Source organism: Pongo pygmaeus, chromosome 3 (genome assembly GCF_028885625.2).
Source record: "Pongo pygmaeus isolate AG05252 chromosome 3, NHGRI_mPonPyg2-v2.0_pri, whole genome shotgun sequence".
Lineage (NCBI taxonomy): Eukaryota > Metazoa > Chordata > Mammalia > Primates > Hominidae > Pongo > Pongo pygmaeus.
Window position 1 is genome coordinate 186247353 of NC_072376.2, and position 19714 is coordinate 186267066.

Genomic DNA, 19714 nt, shown 5'->3' on the forward strand with positions numbered 1-19714 from the left:
CCTGGCCATTGCAGTCATTTTATCTTCTAAGTGCAAGTGAGAAACAGGAGTGGGTCAATGCTTGCACCAACTGGGCACTTGAAAGAAGAATTTGAACAGGACACAAGAAGTAGAGACTATGGGACACCAGCCTATGAAAATGTACTGCAGCACATTTAAGCTGGAGGCATCAAAACTGGTATCTTCTACACAAATACAGCTGTTCTCCCTACTGTTTAGCACCATAGAGCTTGAAGGCACATCAGAGAGCATCTCATCTCAGCTAATGCCTTTCCTAAAGGCCACAGGAACAATTCCATTAATGTGTGGCCAGCTCAACACCCAGGCTCTCCAATTTCCAATCCTGCACTCTTTTTACTGCTAATAATAGCTCTACTATTTGTGGTACCTATTATGTGCCAGAGACTTATTCTAGGTGCTTTACAGGTGTTGCCTTGCTTAATCCTACAGCCCCCCCGTGATGCAGGTATGTATTACTGTTGCCATTTTCAGGTGAGGAATCTGATACCCAGCATGGATGAGTAACTTGCTCAATTCCAAAACTGACAAAAGGGCTGAGCTTCCTACACTGAATCCACACACTGTCCTACACCTACGATCCATGCTTATTCCCCACCACCAACCTTCTGCTTCCTTCACCCCAGGGACACATCTGTGGAAAGGACTGGCTACTTGGTGCTTCCTTTAGCCCCACTTCATCATGCAGTAAATTACTAAATTCTGATTGATATCTGTGTTGCACACATAGAACATCAGAACACACAGTTTTAAATGTACTGATGCTCTGTGATCTCTCTAAAGTTGGGGGAAAAGAATAACAGCTTGTTTGTCCTCATTCTTTCCAAGATTCTTGTTTCTGGAAATGCTTTAAGCAATTTGATGCCTGAGAGGAATTTCATTCTCTACAGTTACAACACCTTTAGTTTTATGTAAAAAATAAAAAATGTATAATCATGAAATAACAGAGGGAATGAGAAAGCTAATGTAATAGTGAGCTGAATCTTTACTGGCTCTGATAAATTAACTACCAAATTGGCAATTGAACCCCATGCCAGAAGTAGAAATGTGTGCGAAGCCACAGGCTAATTATATCATACCCCTCACTGTTACGAAAACTCTCATTGTTCATAAACCACCAACCAGGGCTGCTTGAGGTTGTCTGCTATCTTTTCCTTTTCTTTTTTCAATTTCTCGTGCAACGAAAAACACCTTTTGAATGAATAAACCAATAAATGACTTTTTTTTTTCCTGCTGCACAGAACCTGAAGCGGGTAGCTGAGACCTGGATGGATGAATTTGCCGAGTACATTTACCAGCGGCGGCCGGAGTACAGGCATCTCTCCACGGGGGACATCTCTGCCCAGAAGGAGCTGCGCAAGCAGCTCAAGTGCAAGGACTTCAAATGGTTCATGGCTGCTGTGGCCTGGGACGTCCCTAAATACTACCCTCCAGTGGAGCCCCCGCCTGCTGCCTGGGGGGAGGTGAGGAAAGGTTGCCTGAGACCTGCGCCTACCTGTGAGACTGTGTGCCTCCCCCATAGCCTCAGGTGGTGGGAGGGACTGCTAAAACCTTCACTTTTACCTTCCAGCCAAGTAGCATTCATTTAAATCATCTCAAATACATGAATGTTCAACCTCTTTTTAGCAATTACTAGATTTAGCTTCAGAGTTGATAGCCTAACCCAGAATTAGTGACCACTGTTGATTCCCCAGATTATTATTATTTTTTTTTTTTTTGAGATGGAGTCTCGCTCTGTCTTCCAGGCTGGAGTGCAATGGCATGATCTCAGCTCACTGCAACCTCCACTTCCCAGGTTGAAACGATTCTCCTACCCCAGCCTCCTGAGTAGCTGGAATTATAGGTGCACACCACGACACTCAGCTAATTTTTGTATTTTTAGTAGAGACGGGGTTTTGCCATTTTGGCCAGGCTAGTCTCAAACTTCTGACCTCAGGTGATCCTCCTGCCTTGGCCTCCCAAAGTGTTGGGATTACAGGCATGAGCCACTATGCCTGGCCATAAATTTTTAAAATACACCTAGAAAATATTTTTATTTGAGATTAGGGAAATCACCATCGGCGTTTGTAGAGAACTGATATATCTGTCATACAAGTGCGTAAATATGGGCACCTGATATACGTGATAAAAACCCTCTGTCCTGGTGCACAGCCTTGCTGCTATTGGTATATGCAAGTACAAGGCAATGAGTGGCTTAGCTATTTTCCCCTCCAGGCTGTGCTGTGCAGAATCATAAAGAAATGCATTTCCATAATATACAGAACTGTGACACAGGCAGCCACATTGACTCTTTAAATAAGCACCAACCTTTCCACCTCTGAACACTTCTATTCAGTGGAAATAGAATGGACAAAGCTGAATAGCCCCAGGCCCCAAATTTAAAATATCTATCTTTTGGCATAGAAAAGACTATTGCACTGGGTTCGGTTCCATTCAATACTGTTACTATAGCCTTTCTCCGTAGAATAGAGTCTGCTAAAAGCAGGACTAAAATTGGATAGGGTGGATTTATCCTAGCAATTCAACCTGCTCTGAACTGAGGATATCAGGGGAAATGCATCAAGGCTAGATGTTCACACCATCCCACTTCTCCAGCCTTTCAGAAATCAAGAGTTGATTGTCTCGCATTGTGGAGGAGTATCATCAGTGTCCTTGGTTTTATAGTCTCTGAAAGAAGATGTCATTGCCTAGATAGTGTCTGTGGCTGCAGAGCTCTGAGAAAAGGCTACCCCAGGGCATGGTAGGAGAGGCCAGAGGACTCAGGCAGTGTTCCTGGGCGAGCTGTTCCAGATCCCCGTAGAAGACGTGTTCAGCAAGTCACAGGTGCACTGCTTGTTGTGTTCAGAGGGTCACTCTTCATACCTGGGACACCCAGGATGAAGGAAAGAGTCAATCCTGCCACTATACCCTCCATCTCCTCATGGTTTTTGCATGTGTATGTCATCCTGACATTGTCTGCTTAATTCAAGTTAGTAATTTGGTCTCATCCTTTGCATCTTAAACATTTTATTAAAACATCCCTAGAATATTAGTACTATTAGCCTGCTTGTATTAATTTAACTGTCTACCACAGACTCAATTCACAGCAGTGGAAATTTGAAAAGAATTTTCTTATCCTAATGTGTTGGAAGGCATGGGAAGTGAGCTCCTTCTACAGTTTTTTTTTTTTTTTATAAGGTTCTGTTTGTCATCTTTCTATGATGATTCAAATGCTGTCCTGCCTAGTGACTAAGAAATACACTTGAAGAGCCCACAGTATCATTGTGTGATTCACTACAGGGCTAAAATCTCATCAATCTTTTATCTGCCTTATGTGGAAACGTGAATTTTTCTTCCTACCAGTTACTATGTTCTGCAAACTGCAACTGGTCACATTTTTCCCACAGTACCTGATTAAAACATAACCTAAATTTATATAGCACCTTTTCTAAATAGACTCAAATCTTCCACTCAGTTTCTAGGAAAGGTACAACCTTCCAGAAAGATGGTTCCAAAATCAGAACCAACTTAAGCCCAAGTAGGCTATGCCAGTGTGTTTATATCTATTACCCTAGATTGCCTCATACTTTTACAACACTTGCCTTATCCCTGGAGACATTTGCATTCATTATTTCCGGCTTAAACAATCAGACATTGAGATCGGATTTTTTATTTTTCCCGAGACAAGGATTTGCTCTGTCACACAGGCTGGAATGCAGTGGCATGATCATGGCTCACTGCAGCCTCAAACTCTTGGACTCAAGTGATCCTCCCACCTCAGCCTTCTGAGTAGCCCAGACTACACATTCACACCACCAGTCCCAGCTAATTTTTTAAATTTTTTGTAGAGACAAGGTCTCAATATGTTGTCCATGCTGATCTTGAACTCCTGGCCTCAATTATTCCTCTTGCCTCAGCCTCCCCAAGTGCTGGAATCGCAAGCATGAGCCACCACACCTGGCAACAGATTTTTTTTTTCTTTTTTAACACAATGGCGAATTTCTTTCCCCAAAGCCTCAGAACAGTAAACAAATAAAGGTCATATTTAAGTTTAGGAAAGAAGAAAATGGGGACATAGTTTATGGGCCAGTTGCATTCAGTTGTATTTGTTCAGTGAAGATGTGATGCATAGCAAGAATGAAGACATAGAGGATGGGAGGAAGGCAAGAAGAAAGGAAATCAATAAAAGACAAGGGTTTGCACTGTTAAATACTAGTTTTTAAAAGTATCTAATTCTCAGGCAGAGTAGATCTCTGAGAGTATAAGTGAAACACGTACATTTAATGCAGGAGGCAAGTGAACGATTTGAAATGCAGCTTAATCAAAATGAAATAATGAAAAAAGATTATTTTCTAACTCTAGGTGGGTAATAATATTTTTAAGAGTGGCTAGGCTGGGCACAGTGGCTCAAACCTGTAATCCCAGCACTTTGGGAGGCAGAGGCAGATGGGTCACCTGAGGTCAGGAGTTCGAGACTAGCCTAGCCAACATGGTGAAACCCCATCTCTACTAAAAATACAAAAATTAGCTGGGCATGGTGGCATGTGTCTGTAATCCCAGCTACTCGGGAGGCTGAGGTAGGAGAATCACTTGAACCCGGGAGGTGCCACTGCGCTCCAGCCTGGGTGACAGAGTGAGACTGTCTCAAAAAAAAAAAAAAGAAAAAAAAGGATAAAAAATTATTAAAAGTGCAGAATATATGTGTTGAGCAACTTAATCTCTGATGAAAAAAAAGACTTTCAAAATGTTGACACATGCAATTTCTTTTGCCTTTCAGAGGATTTCTTAAAATAAACTTTTTATTTTGGAATAATTTTAAATTTACAGAAACATTGCAAAGATAGTGCAGGAAGTTCACATATACCCTTCACCCAGCTTCTTCTAATGTTAACATTTTATATTTACTTTCACTTGCGTCCCTGTGAAGAGACCACCAAACAGGCTTTGTGTGAGCAACAAGGCTGTTTATTTCACCTGGGTGCAGGCGGGCTGAGTCCAAAAAGAAGGGAGATAGGGGTGGGGCTGTTTTATAGGATTTGGGTAGGTAAAGGAAAATTACAGTCAAAGAGGGGGGTTGTTCTCTGGCTGGCAGGGGTGGGGGTCACAAGGTGCTCAGTGGGGGAGCTTTTGAGTCAGGATAAGCCAGGAAAACGAATTTCACAAGGTAATGTCATCAGTTAAGGCAGGAACAGGCCATTTTCACTTCTTTTGTGGTGGAATGTCATCAAGTTAAGGCAGGAACCGGCCATCTGGATGTGTACGTGCAGGTCACAGGGAATATGATGGCTTAGCTTTGGCTCAGAGGCCTGACATTCCTGTCTTCTTATATTAATAAGAAAAATAAAACAAAATAGTATTGAAGTGTTGGGGTGGTGAAGATTTTTTGGGGGTGGTATGGAGAGATAATGGGCGATGTTTCTCAGGGCTGCTTCAAGCGGGATTAGGGGCGGCGTGGGAACCTAGAGGGGGAGAGATTAAGCTGAAGGAAGATTTTGTGGTAAGGGGTGATATTGGTGATATTGTGGGGTTGTTAGAAGAAACATCTGTCGTATAGAATTATTGGTGATGGCCTGGATATGGTTTTGTATGAACTGAAAAACTAAATGGAATAAGACAAGGAGAAAAACAGGTATTAAAGGACTAAGAATTGGGAAGACCTAGGACATCTAATTAGAGAGTGCCTAAGGAGGTTCAGCATAGCCCTGCCAGCAAAGATTATTTATTTACTTTAAGAGGGAGTTAAGAGTGGCAGTTTGGGGATAGCAGCAGGAGATATCAGCTGTGATGGCTTGGAGAAACAGTGAAAACCGGCAGTTGAGAACAGTGCATAGGAGCATGACTAGACAGAAGATAGTAGAGATGAGAACAGTGAATAGGAGTATGACTAGACAGAAGATAGTAGGGATGACAAGTTTTTTGGGGCACAGGCCAAGTTGGTCTGGTGTCTGGAATGAGGCTGGGGCCTAATAAAAAGAAGCATCTACACAGGAGCTTAAATGGGCTGTACCTTGTAGCATTCCAAGGACAGGCCTGAATTATGAGAAGGGAAAGAGGTAAAAGTACTGTCCAGTCCTTTTTAAGTTGGAAGCTGAGCTTGGTGAGGTGTGTCTTTAAAAGACCATTAGTCCATTCTACCTTTCCCAAAGATTGAGGATGGTAAGGGATATGAAGTTTCCACTGAATACCAAGAGCCTGAGAAACTGCTTGGGTGATTTGACTAGTAAAGGCCGGTCTCTTATAGGACTGTATAGAGGTGGGAAGGCCAAACCGAGGAATTACGTCTGACAGAAGGGAAGAAATGACCATGGTGGCCTTCTCAGACCCTGTGGGAAAGGCCTCTACCTATCCAGTGAAAGTGTCACCTAGACCAAGAGGTATTTTATAGTTTCCTGACTCGGGGCATGTTGAGTAAAGCCAATTTGCCAGTCCTGGGTGGGGGCAAATCCCCAAGCTTGATGTGTAGGGAAGGGAGGGGGCCTGAATAATCCCTGAGGAGTAGTAGAATAGCAGATGGAACACTGAGAAGTGATTTCCTTAAGGATAGATTTCCATGATGGAAAGGAAATGAGAGGTTCTAAGAAATTGACTAGTGGATTGTAACCTACATGGAAGAGGTTTTGAAATGATGACAGAATAGAATGGGCCTGTGAGGCTGGAAGGAGATATTTTCCTTGGTCTAAGAACCATTTGCCTTGTGTGGGAAGAGATTGATAGGTGGAAGTTTCAGCAGGGGAGTAGGTGGGAGTGGCCAGATGAGAAGGAGAAAAACTGGAAGTGAGGGATAGAAGTTGGAACGCTAGCTGCTTTTTTAGCTATCTTATCAGCATAAGCATTTTCCTGAGTGATGGGATCTGATGCCTTCTGATGGCCTTTGCAGTGAATGACTCTAGCTTCCTTTGGAAGTAAAGCGGCTTTGAGAAGCGTTTTTATTAAAGACACATTAATGATAGAGGACCCTTGTGTAGTGAGGAAACCTCTTGCATGGTAGTGCAGGATATGGAAGGCATATTTAGAGTCAATATAAATATTGACATGTAGTCCTTTTGCAAGAGTGAGGGCTTGACTTAAGGCAATGAGTTCGGCTTGCTGAGAGGTAGTGGAGGGGGGCAGAGCGGTAGCCTCAATGATAGATGTGGAAGATAATATAGCATAGCCTGCCTTTGCCGGTGAGTGGTGATTAGGCCTGGTGGAACTGCCATCAATAAACCAAGTGTGTTCAGGGTGAGGAACACGAAAGAATATGGGGAAATGGAGTGAATGTCAGGTGGATCAGAGAGATACAGTCATGGGGGTCAGGTGTGGTATCAGGAATAATGTGGGAGGCCGGATTGAAGTCCGGGCCAGAAATAATGGTAACTGTGGGAGACTCAACAAAGAGTGAGTACAGCTGAAGGAGCCAGGGAGCAGAAAGTATATGTGTCAGGTGTGAGGAAGAAAATAGATTTTGGAAGTTATGAGAACTATAGAGTGAGTTGAGCATAGTTTGTGATTCTAACGGCCTCTAAGAGTATTAAGACAGCGTCAGCCGCCGCATGCAGACTTGAGGGCTAGGCAAAACAGTAAGGTCAAGTTGTTTGGATAAAAAGGCTACAGGGTGTGGTCCTGGTCCTTGTGTAAGAATTCCGACTGCACAGCCCTGCACTTCAGCTGTGGGTAATGGAAAGGGTTGGGATGAGTCAGGGAGAGCTAGGGTGGGGGCAGTCTCTAAAGCTGTCTTCAAGGAATGGAAAGAGGAGTGGGGAAAGGATTTAGGATCTATGGGGTCAGCTGGGTTTCCTTTTGTGAGTTTATATAATGGTTTTGCTAGGATGGCAAAACCAACTATCTAAAGTCGAAAGTATCCAACCATGCCTAGGAAGGAAAGAAGTTGTTGTTTTGTGGAAGGTACTGGGGTTTGAGAGATCAGTCAGACATGATTGGCAGGGAGAGCATGTGTGTTTTTATGAGAATTATGTCGAGACAGGCAAAAGATGAGGAAGAAATTTGGGCTTGACTGAAGTAATGGGGTCTGTCTGTGAAGCCTTGAGGCAGTACAGCCCAGGTAATTTGCTGAGCTTGATGGATGTCAGGGTCAGTCTAAGTGAAAGCGAAGAGAGGCTGGGGTGAAGGGTACAAAGCAATAGTGAAGAAAGCATGTTTGAGATCCAGAATAGAATAATGGGTTTGTGGAGGGAAGTATTTAGGATAGGAGAGTATATGGGGTTGGCACCATGGGGTGGATAGGCAAAACAATTTGGTTGATAAGGCATAGATCCTGAACTAACTTGTAAGGCTTGTCTGGTTTTAGGACAGGTAAAATGGGGGAATTGTATGGAGAGTTTATAGGCTTTAAAAGGCCATGCTGTAGCAGGCCAGTGATAACAGGCTTTAATCCTTTTAAAGCAGGCTGCAGGATGGGATACTGGCATTGAGAGGGGTAAGGGTGATTAGGTTTTAATGAGATGGTAAGGGGTGCATGATCGGTCACTGAGGAGGGAGTAGAGGTTTCCTATACTTGTGGTTTAAGGTGGGGAGATACAAGGAGAGGACGTGAAGGAGGCTTTGAACTGGGGGAAAAGGTGGCAATGAGGTGTGGCTGTAGCCCAGGAATAGTCAGGGAAGCAGACAATTTAATTAAAATGTCTGGACCTAATAAGGGAGCTGGGCAGGTGGGGATAACTTAAAGCAGTGCTTAAAAGAGTATTGTCTAAGTTGGCACCAGAGTTGGGGAGTTTTAAGAGGTTTAGAAGCCTGGCCTACACCTACAACAGTTATGGAGGCAAGGGAAACAGGCCCTTGAAAAGAAAGTAATGTGTAGTGGGTAGCCTCCATGTTAATTAAGAAGGGGATAGACTTACCCTCCACTGTGAGAGTTACCTGAAGATCAGCATCCGTGATGGTCTAGGGGGCTTCTGAGGCGATCAGACAGCGTCAGTCTTCAGCCACTAAGCCGAGAAGATCTGGGATGGAGTCAGTCAGAGAGCCTTGGGCCAGAGTTCCAGGGGCTCTGGGAGTGGCTTCCAGGTGAGTTGAACAGTCCGATTTTCAGTGGGGTCCTGCACAGATGGGACATGGCTTAGGAGGAATCCCAGGCTGTGGGCATTCCTTGGCCCAGTGGCCAGATATCCGGCACTTGTAGCAAGCTCCTGGAGGAGGCGGACCTGAAGGAATGCCTGGCCGCTGTGGTTTAGGCATTTGGAATTCTTGTGTGCTGGAGATGTGGCTGGGGTTTGTCTCACAGTGGAGGGAAGGAATTGCAACTCAGAAATACATTGCTACTTGGCTGCCTCTACTCTATCATTGTACACCTTAAAGGCGAGGTTACTTAAGTCCTGTTGTGGGGTTTGAGGGCCGGAATTTAATTTTTGGAGCTTTATTTAATGTCAGGAGCAGATTAGGTAATAAAATAAAATGCATATTGAGAATAAGATGGCCATCTGACCTTTCAGGGTCTAGGGCTGTAAAGCATCTCAGGGTTGCTGCCAAACAAGCCAAAAACTGGACTGGGTTTTTATATTCAATGAAAAAGAGCCTAAACCCTAACTGATTTTGGGAGGGGTCGGATAAAGAAAAAGGAGCATTAACCTTGACTATGCCTTTAGCTCCAGCCACCTTTTTAAGAGGAAATTGCTGGGCAGGTGGAGGAGGGCTAGTCGCGGAATGAAACTGTAAGCCAGACCAGGTGTGAGGAGGGGAGGTGATAAAAGGATTATAGGGCAGGGGAGCAGAGGCTGAGGAAGAATTGGGACCTGGCTCAGCCTGGCGAGGAGCAGCCTGGGGAAGAGGGGAGAGGTCAGATGGGTCTGTAGAAAAGGAAGATTAGAAAGATTCAGCGACGCTTGGGGTTGGGACTGAGGGGACAGATGGGAGGGAAAGAAGGAAGATTTGGGATGAGTCGCATTGGGAACAGAGACTAGGGAGGGAACAATGTGTAAAAGAATGCCTGGACATCAGGCACCTCAGACCGTTCCCCCATTTTACGACAAGAATTATTTAGATCTTGTAGGATGGAAAAATCAAAAGTGCCATTTTCGGGCTATTTGGAACGACTGTCGAGTTTGTATTTGGGTCAAGCAGCATTGTAAAAGAAAATAAGGCATTTAGGTTTTGGGTCAGGTGTGAGTTGAAGAGGTTTTAAGTTCTTGAGAACACAGGCTAAGGAAGAAGGAGGAATGGAGGGTGGAAGGCTGCCCATAGTGAAGGAGGCAAGCCCAGAGAAAAGAGAGAGTAGAGACATGGAGAGAAGGGGTGGGGGGTGCTTGCTCTCCAGGAAAGGGGAGAAGGGGTAGAGACACGGAGAGAAGGCGTTGGGGGGTTCTTGCCCCCCAGAAAAGCACAGAAGGGGTAGAGACATGGAGAGAAGGGATGGGGGTGCTTGACCCCCAGGAAAGTGGAGAAGGGGTAGAGAGAGAGAAGGGGTCAGGGGGTTCTTGCCCCCCAGAAAAGCAGAGAAGGGGTAGAGACACAGAGAGAAGGGGTTAAGGGGTTCTTGCCCCCCAGAAAAGCAGTACTTGCCACTAAGGGTGAAGGACCAAGGCAGGCATCCCCGCATGGTCAGACACCTCTGAAACGTGGGTGAATAATCAGGCAGGTGTCCCCATGTGATTATACACTAAGGGAAGATTGTCTTCCCAGTCTGTGACCAGTGCCGGAGTTTTGGGTTCATGGATAAAATGTGTCTCCTTTATCTCTATCAGAAAAGGAAAGAAACTGAAATTAAGAGAAGGGAGAGATTGAAAGATGGCGCCAAGATTGAAAGGAGAAAGAGGTTGAGGGATAGTGAGAGAGGTTGGAGAAGAGGATAAAGAGAGGCCACTTACCGGATTTAAAATTGGTGAGATGTTCCTTGGGCTGGTTGGTCTGAGGACCAGAGGTCATACGTGGATCTTTCTCACAGAACAAAGAGCAGGAGGACAGAGGATTGATCTCCCAAGGGAGGTCCCCTGATCTGAGTCATGGCACCAAATTTCACATGCGTCTGTGTGAAGAGACCACCAAACAGGCTTTGTGTGAGCAACAAGGCTGTTTATTTCACCTGGGTGCAGGTGGGCTGAGTCTGAAAAGAGAGTCAGTGAAGGGAGATAGGGGTGGGGCCATTTTATAGGATTTGGGTAGGTAAAGGAAAATTACAGTCAAAGGGGAGGGTGTTCTCTGGCTGGCAGGGGTGGGGGTCACATGGTGCTCAGTGGGGGAGCTTTTGAGCCAGGATGAGCCAGGAAAAGGAATTTCACCAGGTAATGTCATCAGTTAAGGCAGGAACAGGCCATTTTCACTTCTTTTGTGGTGGAATGTCATCAATTAAGGCAGGAACCGGCCATCTGGATGTGTGCGTGCAGGTCACAGTGGATATGATGGCTTAGCTTTGGCTCAGAGGCCTGACATTTACCACATTAACTATGGTATATTTAATCAAGCTAAGTAATTAACATTAGTATAATACTATTAACTAAACAGGACTTTATTCAGATTTCACTAGTTTTTTTTACTAATGTCCTTTTTCTGTTCCAGGATCCAATCCAGTATATGAAAGAGCTTTTTAGTTTCCTATAAACTTTAAATTAATTGTCAGAATGGGCAAAGTTCCTAAATAAATGTAATAAGTCAATTATTATTTTAGTAAGAAAGTGAAAAGGGGAATGCAGACTCGGTGGTTCTTTTCAAGCAGTTATGGGAAGGAACCACAAACCTCCAGCAATGTAAACACAAGATTCCTTTATGGGAGATCTGGGCCAAGAAGCAGGGCAACTCACCATTTTATGCACTTGTACTTGGAACAGTTTTCCACCTGCTTGTCTGTGCCAGCCTGATTCTGGGTAAACAATGACGTGCTTAGGCAATTTTTGGCTCTGGTACTTGGAACTCGGCTTGTAAAGGATATGTTACAGACCATAAACAGCCTATAAACCGCCACTCATTTCCCTGACAAATTCAGCTGGATTACTGCACTTGTCTCCTGGCTCATCTCCCTGCTTCTGCCCGCCCCGCTTCAGTTTATTCTCAACACAGTCCACTTAAAACCAACTGGAGACGAGGCCACCACTCGTCCATTCAAGCTTTCACTGGCTGCCATCTATCTCTAGGTAAAAATGAAAGTCCTTACCTATAAGATTCTAAACAATCTGACCCCTGTTGTGTCCCCTCCAACCTCCTCTCTGACTCCTCACCCCCTGGCTTCCTCCTCTCAGGGCCCACTGGCCTCGTCACCAGTCTTCACACAGGCCAGGTCAGTCTGACCTCAGCACCTTTGCATTTACTATTCCTACAGCTTAGAATCCTCCAGTCTCAGAAATCATATGGCTCCCGCCCTTACTTCCTTCTGGTCCTCACTCAAAAATTCATCTTCTCAGTAAGGTCTTCCCTAGTCATCCTATCTAAAATTGCAACAACACCCACACACATCCACATGCATACTTACACACTCCCTACTCCCTTTCCTCCTTTATTTTTCTCCCTAGCATCCATCACTATATAACAAGCCATGTAATTTTTTTTTTTATCATGTTTCTCATCTATCTCTCCCACTAGAAAGTAAACTCTGTGACACAAGGATTTTGTTGGTTTGTTGTGTTGCTACTGCTCTTTCGCAGAAAGACATAGTGTCTAGCATATAGTAGGTGCTCCATAAATATTTGTTGAATGAATGAAAGATGAATGAATGGGGGATCCTGGCTCCGTGTTGTCCCACCTGCCATTCACTGCTTTGCCCACACACCTGTGTGTGTGAAGCCTCCCCAGGGCACACTAGACACTCACTCCCTCCACGGCCACACAAAGTCCACTTCTTTGGAAAGCTCGGCCAGAAAGGCAGTTTGAGTAATGACTCTCAGGTAACTGATTCTCATGAACGGTCGGGTCTATGGTCCATTTCATAGTTAAACAAGTTACAAAATATTCCGTTCTGACATCTTATGGGGAAAAAAGAGAAACTCCAAAAGTTAAAAGCCTCTGTTCAGCAATTTCCAAACTCTGCCTACCAGCTTCCTATTTAAAAGGCAGAAGAGATTACAGTCACATCTGATACAGCAGTACTCTCCAGAAGTCATTCCATCCTCTGGTAGGCAAGGAGAGTGGGTAGAGTGGGGAGGTGATGAGTCCCAGAGAGAATAAATAGGATTCTGAACCATGGAATAAATTGAACAGCCCTCAGTGCTGTTCAAATAGAAGCAATGTGCTTTCCCCCATGCTATGTTGGATAGGGTAAGAACAGGTTTAAAGTGGAAAACTATTCTTAAACCACTCACATATGGAGTGCCTCTTTTTGTGTCAAGATGCTAAATGAAAGAAACTGAATTTCCTATTATTTTCCCCTTCTCCTCCTTAGAATTCATGAATTTGCTAAAGTCATTTAGAGTGCTCCTTTATAGTCTAAAAAGAAGAGTTCTGCAGAATTCTAAATATCATGTGTAAGAAGGAATAAAAGATGTAAAATAGACAAACGTGTCTTTTCCAAGCAGTGCCATAAATTCTTTTAAGAAGTGTCTGCTTACTGTCCTCAATGTGCCAATCTGGGCACATCCATTTGTCACCTTGCAATTGTGCAAACTTTTAAAAAAATCTTTATTATAAAAATTCATGTCAATACCGAACTACCTAGGCTGTTTATTTGAATTCCTTCCTCAAGATTAATGTCACCCTGAATTGTGGAACATTCACAAAGACAGGCACCCTAAATAATTCCAGTTCTCCTCCTCTGCTGCAGGCTGCTGTTCTTAACTTCTTTTCACCTGCTTGCTTCTTTCTTTTAATGTTCTCTCAGTGCACAAGGCTTTTCAGGTTTCTCCCTATCAGCTTACACAAAAGGAAGTTCAACACTAGGAGGTGCATTATCTCAAAGACCATCTGAGGATGCGATGTCTCAAAGAAATTCTGTGTGAGTGCTGCTGATGTGTGATGCAGGAGTAAAAAGCAGGTGCTTTCTGCAAAATGAGCGAGGCTCCCTCGCATTCTTTTGGAACAGCCAAAGCCAGCTTTCCTGAATTCCCCTGCAACCTAGTCTCACAACCAGGAAAGCTGCAAAGTGAGATTGTCCTCCTATTTCCCTGGCAACTATGCAGGGTACTGTCTTTGCCCTTTAAGTGCTATATCTCATCAACCCAGATCTTTAAATTAAGCACTCATTCAGAGATGATTTATCATTCAGACTGTATTAGACTTGACTTGATCTGTCATTTATTTTCTCAGGCAGAGGCAGTGCTGGTACACTATGCTATGTCATCTCTCTAGGGCTCAAAAACGAGGTTGGGAAAAATGTAACAACACATAAAGAACTGCATTATCCTCTCAAATATTTCTGTGCTTTCTGAGTTTTCAACATTGAGACAGGGCTATGAAGACAAACTTAAAGTGTCCTATAATAAACACAATTTGGCCAGGCGTGGTGGCTCACGCCTGTAATCCCAGCACTTTGGGAGGCCGAGGCAGGCGGATCACAAGGTCAGGAGATCGAGACCACCCTGTGAATGGTGAAGCCCCGTCTCTACTAAAAATACAAAAAATTAGCCAGGCGTGGTGGCGGGTGCCTGTAGTCCCAGCTATTCGGGAGGCTGAGGCAGGAGAATGGCAGGAACCCGGGAGGCGGAGCTTGCAGTGAGCTGAGATTGTGCCACTGCACTCCAGCCTGGGTGACAGATCGAGACTCTGTCTCAAAAAAGATAAATAAATAAAATAAAAATTAAAAATTAAAATTAAGAAAAAGCTATTTTAATTCCACATTCCCAGATGAGCAAATTGGACATCTTAGTGCCCCAACAGTGGCAACTTAATTCAAGTCATAACAGAATCAGAGGTGCTTCCGAGTTAACCAATATTTTTTTTCTTCTCCTATCTGGCGTATATAAATTAGGCAAACAAAACATTCTGTCTTATCTTTCTGTTTATTTTATAAACGTATGTATTTGTATTTGATATATGTTTACACACATAAATATATACTTTTTTTTAATTTATTTATTTATTATTATTATTATTATTATACTTTAGGTTTTATGGTACATGTGCGCAATGTGCAGGTAAGTTACATATGTACACATGTGCCATGCTGGTGCGCTGCACCCACTAACTCATCATCTAGCATTAGGTATATCTCCCAATGCTATCCCTCCCCCCTGGGTAGGAAGAATCAATATCGTGAAAATGGCCATCCTTCCCAAGGTAATTTACATAAATATATACTTTTTTGGATTCATGTGACAGGAGTCCATGACATTTTAAGTGTATGTTAGCCTACTCATCAATTTTTCCTAGTATTTAATTTTCAATGAAAATTAGTGCCTTTCTAATTCCAAGAATGACAGTAAATTAATAGAACTTAAATAGAATGAATAAAATTAATCTTTGCCAAAATTAATCAGTTGGGAGAATGTTAGACCGAAAAATTAAGACAATTGAATAGAATTCACTCAACTATCATAGCAAAATTTCTAATCCACAGCCTTAGAAAGTTAACATATATAGAAAAATTCAATATAATGTTTCCAGTCTTGGACATAGGATACCTCCACCCTACCAATGGGATGACAAAGTGACCTGCTGGCTTCTGTGATAAATAAGAGTGGCCTCTGCAGTGGCAACTGCCCTCAACTTGCCTTAAACATCCAGTAACCATCCACAGGCTGGTGGACAAGAATAGCGCAGCCAAATAAAAAGGAGCAAGGGAGGTTCCTGGGGTCCTGGGATGAAATTTTTTAAAACAGGGAGTCAGTCTTTTTTCTTTTTGAGATGGAGTCTTGCTCTGTCACCCAGGCTGGAGTGCAGTCGCGTGATCTCGGCTTACTGCAACCTTTGCCTCCCAAGTTCAAGCGACTCTCCTGCCTCAGCTTCCCAAGTAGCTGGGATTACAGGCATGCACCACCACGCCCAGCTAATTTTTGTATTTTTAGCAGAGACGGAGTTTCGCCATGTTGGCCAGGCTGATCTTAAACTGACCTCAGGTGATCCACCCACCTCGGCCTCCCAAAGTGCTGGGATTACAGGTGTGAGCCACCACGCCCAGCCCAGGGAGTCAATTCTAAGACTAATGCCAGTATGCATTATTGGGCTTGAAATTTTATTTTAATCATCTGCAGGCAGGCAACAGTTTAAAAATCAGAGCCAATATTCCTCTAAGTGTCCTTGCAATGTATTGAGCCACTGTGTTAGCAGCAGGCCATCATGGGCACTGCTCCAAGCTCTGAGAAGTGTGGTGACTGTGCTGCTAAAGGGTAAGTTGTCTCTTACATTCACAGGAGGGACCTTTTTAGAAACCCGAAGGTCATCGATCAGTCTTAGATTTTGTAAGCAACCCAAAACATAGGTACATCTGTCGTGGTTTGGGAGGTATGCTCCCCATCGGCCTCTGTGGCTAAATTCTTTCTCCATGTTTCATTTTCTCACAATTATCTCCGTGTCTTTGATCCACTTGATTGCATTTCCTCCTATTGACTTTAGGAGATGCAGGAATTAACGTTTACCTTATATTTCCAAAGTTCTCTGTTTGTCTAATTGATAACCTAGTTGTATTTTGCTCAGCCTTCACTTACATTTTGCCTTAGACCTTTTCCTTTTTATAGAGCTTGCATGGCTCTTTGTGTTGAGATTTTATTGCCCGATCGAAATGACGCCTGGTCAATTTCTGGAAAGGATGGCCCATTGTTTAGGCCCATTCCAAAGAGAAACTAAAATAACAAGATAATCTTAGGAGGAGCTTAATTTTCTATACCAATCCCTAGCACAGGAAGTACAAATCAGCTTTTTCAAGTCTTGTTTTAGACTCAAGTCCTCCGGAACTAATCATATACATTGAAACTCTTTGCCTATGCTTTTTTATTGTCAGAATTGCATATAAGTTTGTAGCAAATACAGAAGTCTTCCATTATCCATGGTCTCACTTTCTGCACTTTTGCCCAACTATATTATGAAGTCTCAACTATAATATTATGGGACTTCAAGATATTATATTATTTTGGAACAGAGAAAGAGAGACCACACTGACATAACTTCATTATAATATAGTGCTATAATTGTTGTATTTTATTATTGTTGGTGTTAATCTCTTACTGTGCCTAATTTATAAAGTAAACTTTAGCATAGGTACATATGCATAAGAGAAAACATTGTAGCCATAGGGTTTAGTACTATCTGTGGTTTTAAGCATCACTGGGGGTTTGGAATGTATCCTCCAAGAATAACGGGGGACTACTGTAGTTTCGTTTCAAATTTCAATACTCAAGTACTTCCCTCCTGTTGAAAATGATGGAATGATGCCAGAAATAGAAAAGCTACATTTTCTACAGTATTCTTTACTTAGAATATATTAGCATTTCTGATGCTAAAAGCATGGCAATGCCATGGTTTTGTTTAATCATCAAGACCAGACAGAACATTGAGGATAGCAAAAGAAAGAAACAAACAACACGGACATGATCTTACATAAAACTGATGACAAGAAATCCCTCAAGTACTACAGATCATAGGTTAGTGTCACCAAAACACCAGACAGCAGCAGATCCAGTGTGGGGCCAGGAGAGATGAAGAATTGGTAGAAAAGAAAAAGGGGAGTACTGCTACTTCTCCAAGAAGAGTACTCAGAAATCAACAACAAGCATTCATTCCCAATAGGAGAAGAGCCTTTCCAGAACAGGAATGAAGGCAATCAAATCTGCACCTTACCAGTGGAATTAAAAGACCCTCTTACAGGCTCCAAGCTGAGGCCACTGCAAAGAGACCATAGGGAACCAGTAATGTAAACCATGCTAATGCAGAGTTACCCTGCATATATCTGAGAAACACTCCAAAGTACTACCTTCTGGAAAGACAGAGACTCATCCTCTCCCCTCCTCCCCACACAAAAAAAGAATAAGAAATCTGCTGTGAATTCAATCTAAAATATAACACTGAGGAAGCCAGCAAGAAAAAAGCTTCCAAACCAGAGAAGGAGGCATCAGAGATAGATCTCAGAAAGTACAGAATGACAAACACATTCAAAGGTAACAATACTGCTTTGAAAGGAAAGACCTTTAGAACTCTAGACAACACAGAGTTAGAGCAGGAAGTTTTTGTGAACTAGGCAGAGCCCTAAGAGACAGAGAAGTGCCCCTATAAAAAGGCCATATTTTTTAATACTTCACAGTAACAACAGAGAAGAGAGCCCTACACAGGAATCTTCCTCTAATAGTCCAAGAAAATTATCTCATTTATATATGAGATCGTTCATATATGGAAAATAACAGCAGTTTACAATAAAACCCCATGCTGAGATACAAGGATAAAGATAAGAATTAATCAAATATAGTTCCAACACATAAAAATATACGACAAAAGTGGCTATAAAGAAGATGAAAACTACAACATAAGATTTCAAAATGAGCTAAAACAATCTTAAAACTAATCAAAGCTTGAAAGAACCATACAAATCAGAATTAGAACTGCTCATAAATAAGATGGCTAGAACAATATGAAACATCATTTTATGGAAAGAGAACTGAGAAAACTCAGGGATGAACTAGAAAAGAAAGAAACAGTATTTCAGAAATTAAGGGTATATTAGAAGAAATAAAAGGGCAATAAGAGACCATGGAAGGCACAGTAAGAGAAACTGAGGTTAGAAGGGAGAATGAAACTAATAAAACAGACACAAAGAAAAGAGAACAAAAAGAATTTGTCAAATGATTTGGAGCAATAAGTGAAGGAGATTCAACATAAAATTCCCAAAAGAAGGAAGCCCTCTGAGAAGAAAAAACAACTAATATATAAAACTATAATTCAAAGAAACCTTTTCAAAATAAAAGATTTGAATCTATGTATTAAAAGGACCATCTGGGAAATCCAGCTAAGAACCATCAACACTGAAACACTTTCTAATAAAATGGTTGTATTGTTAAAACAAGAAAAAAAATTGCATCCAAGCAAAGAATGAATCAGACTTTGAAGTATACACATTTTGTACCAGAAGACAATGAAGCAGTATTGTAAAGATGCTCAAGAAAAGAAAATACAAGCCAAAGATTTTATATCCAACCAAACTATCCCTCAAGTATGAAGGTGGGTTTATGATTTGAATTTGTCCCCTAAAGTTCATGTGTTGGAAACGTAATCCTCAATGCAACAATGTTGAATAGTAGGATGTTTGAGAGGTGCTTAGGTCATGAGGGCAAAGCCGTCATGAATGCATTGATGCTATTATCACATATCGGGGGAACCAACCACCAATATTTCAATGTACGTTCTTTCTATTTTCCGTAAGTGTCAGCTGGTCTGAGAAATAAAGAGAAAGAACACAAAGAGAGGAATTTTACAGCTGGGCCGCCAGGGGTGACATCATATATCGGTAGGTCTGTGATGTCCCCCAAGCCACAAAACCAGCAAGTTTTTATTAGGGATTTCAAAAGGGAAGGGTGTGTATGAATAGGTCACAAGATCACATGCTTCAAAGGGCAAAAAAAGGAGAACAAAGTTCACAGCTTCTAAGGCCAATAAAGATCACAAGGCAAAGGGCAAAGCAAGATCACAAGGCAAGGACAAATTTAGAATTACTGATGAGGGTCTATGTTCAGCTGTGCATGTATTGTCTTGATAAACATCTTAAACAACAGAAAACAGGGTTCGAGAGCAGAGAACCAGTCTGACCTCAAATTCACCAGGGCAGGATTTTTTCCCCACCCTAATAAGCCTGAGGGTACTACAGGAGACCGGGGCGTATTTCAGTCCTTATCTCAACTGCATAAGACAGACACTCCCAGAGCGGCCATTTATAGACCTCCCC

At 42.6% G+C, this 19714-nt stretch overlaps 1 protein-coding gene across 1 annotated transcript in view; it reads left to right on the forward strand.

The window, feature by feature from the left end:
* LOC129034653 (polypeptide N-acetylgalactosaminyltransferase-like 6) overlaps positions 1–19714 on the forward strand; it is a 231123-nt gene that overhangs the window by 141352 nt on the left and 70057 nt on the right. Inside the window, exon 5 of the mRNA XM_054484099.1 lies at positions 1260–1481. Within this exon, the coding sequence (XP_054340074.1) occupies positions 1260–1481 (222 nt within the window). The remainder of the gene's footprint in view (positions 1–1259; positions 1482–19714) is intronic.